We start from the raw sequence: 7323 nt of genomic DNA, 5'->3' as shown, positions 1-7323 counted from the left end.
CTTTGTTCTTTTGCCGTCAACCCATACTTCATTTACTGTTGTAATTTTTCAATAGTTTTTCATCTGTTTCTGAGTGCGAATATTCGACTTTAGTTGGACGTTAAATTTGTTTGATGTCCATGCCTTACTTTCTCCTTAGTTGACAATGCATAGATATATTTAATTATTAAGATACATTGGTCGGAAAAAACACGTTTAATTTTATTAAACGCCATGCTGTCTGCCAATACTTGACTAATTTTGTTAATCCACTCTCTTTCTACCCTAAGCAAACTGCTATGTGGTACACTATCGACGAACACTACTAAATAACAATTCTCTGTATTTGGAGAAACTCCGAAATCACAATGTTCTTGGTAGTGAGTCTTCATAATCACAAACAGTCATCTTTATTGGCTTCTTCATTCAACGATGTACAAACTTATTAAACGATAAATGTGAACAAAAATTTTGTTGTACCAAACGTCCTGCCGTGAAAGTGCGTTGCAATTTAATTTGTATCATAATCGGCATATTAAAGACTAATGCAAATCACTACGTTAAATTACACAATAGTAATATATCACTACAGGGTACAAATACTACAATTTAAAACGGTGTACCCTTGTTAGATTTGTAAAAGTTCTTGCCATTTTTGCTTAAAGCAACATCCGGTAGTGTATGTTGATTGTAGCGCCTATTTGTAGAATCCACCTTTGCTCTGCTTCATCCAAACCACTAGGACCAGGTTTTTCAACAAACACCACATAATAGCAATTCTCGATATTGGGTGGAGCTCCATTATGCGTCAATGAATGGGTCTTCATAGCAGTTTGTTTGTGATTCCAATCTGCTCGATGTTGAGACCAACGGATAGAAAAGCTTAGACCGGTTTGACCCACATACTGCTCTCCGCACTTGCGGCAAGTGGCAACGTAAATTCCATTATCGGAGCAATTGAGGGACTGAGACAAGGGTATATTTTCACCAGCCGACGTCTGCAACATTCTGGTGGGCGTTACCATCGATGTGTGATTTCCATGATTTCCACATAATGCACAATGACCGCATGGTGAAGATAATCCCTGTAAACAAGTAAAGCTATTTGTTTTAGCATTCATGAGCGAACATAATTTGTTGTGAATATTTACCTGCGACGGTCCACAAACCAAAAAAGCACCTGACTGAGAATGACCCCCTTCACCATGAAAAAATCTATGTATTCGAGAGTGTCCCCCCTCACTAAAGAATGGATGTGGTTGAGAGTCACCCCCATCACCATGAAAAAATCTATGTATTCGAGAGTTCTCCCCCTCACTAAATAATGGATGTGGTTGAGAGTGACCCCCCTCACCAAACAATGAATGTGGTTGAGAGTGACCCCCCTCACCATGAAAAAATCTATGTATTCGAGAGTGCTCCCCCTCACTAAATAATGGATGTGGTTGAGAGTAAACCCCCTCACTAAACAATGAATGTGGTTGAGAGTGACCCCCCTCACCATGAAAAAATCTATGTATTCGAGAGTGCTCCCCCTCACTAAATAATGGATGTGGTTGAGAGTGACCCCCCTCACTAAACAATGACTGTGGTTGAGAGTGACCCCCTTCACTAAACAATGAATGTGGTTGAGAGTGACCCCCCTCACTAAATAATGAATGTGGTTGAGAGTGACCTCTATCATTAAATCGTCGATGTTGCCGAAAGCAGTCTTCCTCTTCAAATAATGGATTTGACTCCAAGTTACCCATGTTATAGGCAAACAAAATTAACTTGTCCACTGTACAGGAGCAGATGCTGTTGTTTTAAATCTTGTATATCAATAAACCTGCACAACAGAATAGATACATTAAGGTTAACGCACCAAAAGTTTTTCCTCGCCAGAAAGGTAACGTGAACCAAGAAAAGGTGCCTGCTTTATTTACTCACATGCAAACAAAAATAAGTTCCGAAGTTCAAAGTCACAAGTAAGAATTACTTTCAGCTAATTGGTTAAAACACACAACATTTCTGACATTAATTAACAGATCTCGTTAATGCAAACTCAAATACAAGTGTGCACCTTTTTACGCACTGGAAGCAACGTTTAACATACAAACCCAAAGTTGCATAATAAGAGGCTTCGCGACGGCTAACAACGAGCAAAACTAAAGTTTTACCCAAAAAAATACCTGGAGCAGCCGACCGCGTCCGTTGAGCGTGACGAGAAATTCTGTACGCGTCCAACGAGTCTTGAACAACATTACGTTTATCATTGTTAAAAATTGTGGAATGACAGATGCATGTGCAAGAGCGACACAACTGTGTAAGTTCCCCAAGTCGTCAAACCCTGTTAATAAACAAAACATTATTAAGATTTAAGATACGTTTTGTGATTTGCTTTTTTCCCAGGAAGAAGGGCCGTACTTACGGCACTGGCAGTTTCATTCAAAACTGAGGTTTCTTACTAAAATAAAGGTTTCCTAAGGAAAACTGTTTCCATTCTGCTCAATTTTCATGTTCGCAGCTTAGGAAGATTCTTGACATAACCCTGCTTCGACAATTTTTTCAGATCTTCTTTGTTCATTTGCCCGCAACCCATTCTTTGTTTGTTGCTGTATTTTTACAATAGTTTTCGTTTGTTCCTGAGTACGAATATTCGAATTAAGCAGGAAAACAAATTTATCTGTTCGCGCAAACTGTACAACACTACTGAATTGTAATTACGTGGAGAGCAAGTTCATTCGTTTGATTAAACGCAACATCCATAATAAATGGCGAAATGAAGTTAATGCTCGTGATGGGCGAAACTAAAGTTTTGCCTGTGACTTGGGTGAACGTGGGTCTAGTGAGGAGAAAAGAGCTCACCTGCAGCTTTCACGATTCGGCGGAGGATTTAGATAATTACGGCACTTGTTTGTTTTTTCATGGTAATGGAATTAAAATCCTGCAAATATTTGTGTAGGCATTGCATGGATATTTTATTATTATTCAGAATCTTTTGTTCGTGCATTTCGGCTTTGATTTATTGCTTTTTGTGGAGATGCATGCAACAGATTTGCTTGGTGTTAAAAAATTGTCGAAAAACATTCCTCGCTTTTCGTTTTGGAACAGAACAACCTATGCAGTACCGTCATATAATATACTACCGTAGTCCGCATTCAACCCAAGTAAAACTTTTTATTGCAGACATAGCGTCGCGGTATTCCATCGCGGTAAACCCAGGTATCATCCGTCACAGTGGTGCTGGGCAATTTTACCTCTTCATAGCAGCTTCTTTGGTTTTCCATTCTGATCGATGTTGAGTCCAACGGCCAGAAAAGCTTGCACTAGTTTGACCCACGTACTGCGCTCTACACATGCGGCAAGTGGCAACGTAAATTCCATTGTTACTGCATGTAAGGATTTGTTTCAAAGGAACAGTTCCCCGCGGTGTTTGCAGTGAAATGACCACTGGCACCATTGATGTGTGATTGCCATAGTTTCCACACAGTGCACAATTACCACATGGGGAAGATAATCCCTAAACACAGTTGGACATGTTGAGATTCATGCACAATTTTAATTTGTTTTTAATTCTTACCACTTGTGTACCTCCACCGACAATTGTTGACTGGTTGTTTCCCATGACAATTTGTTCTCTTTATTTTTAGCAAATACTCTGAATATACGACACACACTTTCTGAAAAACATACACACTCCATTAAATATACGCAACACAGAAATGCGCACTTTATAGTGCCTGAAATACAGTCGATTTGTTGTTTCCTGAGCAACAAGCAACCTAAACTTGAGATAAAGGCGTACATACTAGAAGTACTGCAAGCTCCCAATTCAAAATTGTTTTGTCGGTAAATGTTGAATATCAGGAAGTACATGTCTGCACTTGTTGCTCGTTAGCAAATATACGTTAAACAACAGCAAACGATACCACAGTGTTGCATAGTTGTCGAAAGGAGAATCCGTTCCTGTTGCATGGTTAATCATTACATACACTTGATTAACAATCATTGATGCTTCGTATATCTGAAATACAAAACCACAATACTGCCTTCTATATTTTTTGAAGTGGTGATTTAAAAATGTAAACGTGCGTCTCGATCCATTGAAAAATCATTTGTTTAATTAAATAGTGTACTAACCGCCCAGCGGTTAATTGCGATCCTATTGCATTAAACAAACCATCGCTAAATTGATACTTAATAACATGTATTATTATATTCCCCTACTCTGAGAACTTGAACCTATTCTTTAATTAACCTTTGTTGATAAAATCTTATTTGAAAGCAATATCACATTGAAAAGCTTTGTGTATGCTTCATTCCAAACCAACGTCATATATCAACATAAAACAAATTTGAAGTTTTATCAGGTGTGAAAATGTATAACCTTGCCTGGCACGGTAATGCATGTTCCACACATTTTTGGTCAGGCAAAAAAAAACGATTCGTCAAAACAATGCTAAATCTGAATTCACAAGAGCCAAACGGATTATTGTACTTCTAATTTCAGAAATACGTACCACAAATTGATTACTATAATGTTCGATACAATAAAGTGTACTTATACATTGTGTAACTTTGAACTGTTACATAGTTTATTACCTATTTCCCTTATTAAATGTTGCTATAGTCTTTTCTATAAAATGATTTTCGCGGTAATTTAGATGTTGCTTTGCATTTTTTTTCCACAAACACAACCTCATAGAAAAATGACATTTCAAGGCGGCGAGAAATCCGGTCAACCGCAATTGTACAAGTGTTGTTTTACATTTATCCTCGCAACACTGAATGCCAACTACACTAAAATGTAATCACAGTTATAAAAAATTGTCTAAGCCATTGCAACAGTTGTCTAAGCCATTGTATTTAGGCGCCAAAAGAGTAAACTGGTCACACCCCATACCTTGTAATCTAAATATCCGTTTTTACCTTGAAAGATTTTCGGTTTTGAGCATGTTTTGGTGTTTGGTGTTGGCATTTTTTTATTGTTTGTCAGTCTTCGTGGTCAAGTCACGGAATTGTGTGACCAAAATTTGTTTTACAAAGCACCCGTGGTATTTTAAGGAGTAATGATCATTTGGCTTTTTCCTAAAATTCTGAAGCAAGTCCTCCGTTAAGCAGCAACTATGTACAACATATAGCAAATGCGCAGTATATATTGCTTAATAAACACTTGACGTGAATGATGCTAGGTGTTCACTTGAACAGTAAGTATTACAAATAATTGTAGTTCTCCGCATTATTGTTACATTGCACGATGTAAATCAAGGTTCAGCGTCAAGGAATTGGTCTTCATAGCAGTTTGGTTGGTTTTCCATTCTGATCGATGTTGATACCAAAATCTTTCACCGGTTTGACCCACGTACTTCGCTTCGCACTTGCGGCAAGTGGCAACGTAAATTCCATTGTCACTGCATGTAAGGGCTTAAGTCAAAGGAAAAGTTGCACCTGTCGGAGTTTGCAGTGAGATTACCTTTGGAAATGGGCCTTGATAAGAACTTTTGGATATAAAGCATGTTATTCAACAGTTGCCATTCACCTCCAACGACAAGCCACGCCTAATTCAAGTGTGTGTTGTCTTGCAAAGTGCTGACAACCGGCGTTTGATAGGATGCTATTTTGCTGCCAACACAAAACGCTAATGACAAAGCCATGCTAACTGAACTCACAAACTGTATAAAGATACTACTAGTGTGGTACTTTGCCCTTACTTTATGTCTTCATATATTACAAAGATTAATTTACCATCAAACAGCTGCAGTAGCGTCGAAAAACAAAGAACCTGCTTGCTGCGAATGTAGTTCCTCTTGCCACGGGCGATACCACGGTTTCACCCTGTGACGTAATAGCGCGACGCTCAAGGTATGGAGAAAAGTTTTGTTGTAAGTTTGAGTTAAAGGCCAAGTAACCTACGTTACTGCATTATACGACCGGCGTTGATAACTTTAAATATACATTGTGTCTAAGTATTTATTTTCGGAAATACTCTAGATCAAGTTCTGTTCCACAAAACAAACAAAGACATGTTTCGCGATAGTTCCTTTTATTTAAACTGAGCCAATCTACTTAGGTTTCAAAGTATTGCACGCTTTGCCACAAAATCACAATGGCAATAAATCAATGTACAGAAATGCAAGATATTACCAAATGTTTCAGGTAATACCAACAATCATTCTCATTAAATGTTTTTCAAAAATAGACTTAAATCATAATTACAAGCATTTTTAAATGCATTAGCACATGTACTGTTATGCCTACAACAACAGCAAGATTTTGGTTTTCTGTAAATATGGTTTTTTGGTCGGTATAGAAAAAGCTTTGTCGTGAATGTAATCATGTTGAATTGAGCAGGCATGAAAAATGATTACAATTTCCCGCATTATTGTTACAATACACAATAATCATACATAGCATTAATAAAAGCTGATATACAAGTTAAAGTAGATCGTTAAGATATATTGGTCGAAGTATACACGTTTAATTTTATTAAACGCCATGCTATATGTTAATACTTGGCCTAATTTTGTCAATCCAATCTCTTTCTACATCAAGAAAATTGCCACGTGGTACACTATCGACGAATACTACTGAATAACAATTCTCTATGCTTGGAACTCCAATACCATGTTTTTGGTAGTGAGTCTTCATAGCAGTTTGTTTTTCGTTATCATTCCAATTTGATCGATGTTGATTCCAACGTTGGGAAAAGCTTACACTAGTTTGACCCACGTACTGCTCTCCGCACTTGCAGCAAGTGGCAACGTAAATTCCATTGTCACTGCATGTAAGGATTTGTTTCAAAGGAACAGTTCCCCGCGGTGTTTGCAGTGAAATGACCACTGGCACCATTGATGTGTGATTGCCATAGTTTCCACACAGTGCACAATTACCACATGGGGAAGATAATCCCTAAACACAGTTGGACATGTTGAGATTCATGCACAATTTTAATTTGTTGTTAATTCTTACCATTTGTGTACCTCCACCGACAGTTGTTGACTGGTTGTTTCCCATGACAATTTGTTCTCTTTATTTTTACCAAATACTCTAAATATACAACACACACTTTCTGAAAAACATAAACACTCCATTAAACATACACGCAACACAACAATGCGCACTTTATAGTGCCTGAAATACAATCGATTTGTTGTTTTCTGAACAACAAGCAACCTAAACTTGAGATAAAGGCGTGCATACTAGAAGTATTGCAAGCTCCCAACTGAAAATTGTTTTGTGGTGAATGTTGAATATCAAGCAGTACATGTCTGCACTCGTTCGTAAAGCAAATATACATTAAACAACGGCAAACAATACCACGATGTGGCACAGTTGTCGGAAGAAAAATCCGTTCCTGTTGCG

The 7323-nt window shown here is 37.8% G+C and overlaps 2 protein-coding genes and 1 long non-coding RNA gene across 3 annotated transcripts; all 3 read right to left on the bottom strand.

The window, feature by feature from the left end:
* Positions 1 to 361: 361 nt before the first annotated feature.
* Positions 362 to 2314, bottom strand: LOC145908542 (uncharacterized). The gene is made up of 3 exons (XM_082995838.1): positions 2151 to 2314; positions 1131 to 1807; positions 362 to 1064 (listed from the first exon to the last, which is right to left on the bottom strand). Exons 2-3 carry the CDS (start codon positions 1728 to 1730, stop codon positions 639 to 641), a joined length of 1026 nt encoding a protein of 341 aa, XP_082851964.1. The 5' UTR covers positions 1731 to 1807; positions 2151 to 2314; the 3' UTR covers positions 362 to 638.
* Positions 2315 to 4837: 2523 nt separating this feature from the next.
* On the bottom strand, positions 4838 to 5783 carry LOC145908898 (uncharacterized). The gene is made up of 3 exons (XR_014403042.1): positions 5707 to 5783; positions 5435 to 5583; positions 4838 to 5372 (listed from the first exon to the last, which is right to left on the bottom strand). It is a non-coding gene; the product is annotated as an uncharacterized LOC145908898 (long non-coding RNA).
* A 307-nt stretch (positions 5784 to 6090) lies between these two features.
* On the bottom strand, positions 6091 to 7032 carry LOC145909066 (uncharacterized). Its single transcript, XM_082996387.1, has 2 exons — positions 6931 to 7032; positions 6091 to 6870 (listed from the first exon to the last, which is right to left on the bottom strand). Exons 1-2 carry the CDS (start codon positions 6973 to 6975, stop codon positions 6460 to 6462), a joined length of 456 nt encoding a protein of 151 aa, XP_082852513.1. The 5' UTR covers positions 6976 to 7032; the 3' UTR covers positions 6091 to 6459.
* Between the last annotated feature and the right edge of the window lie 291 nt (positions 7033 to 7323).

This window comes from Ascidia mentula, chromosome 7 (assembly GCF_947561715.1).
Source record: "Ascidia mentula chromosome 7, kaAscMent1.1, whole genome shotgun sequence".
NCBI classification, from domain to species: Eukaryota; Metazoa; Chordata; class Ascidiacea; order Phlebobranchia; family Ascidiidae; genus Ascidia; species Ascidia mentula.
The sequence above is the reverse complement of the archived record's forward strand: the minus strand, read 5'-3'. Positions and strand labels throughout refer to the sequence as shown.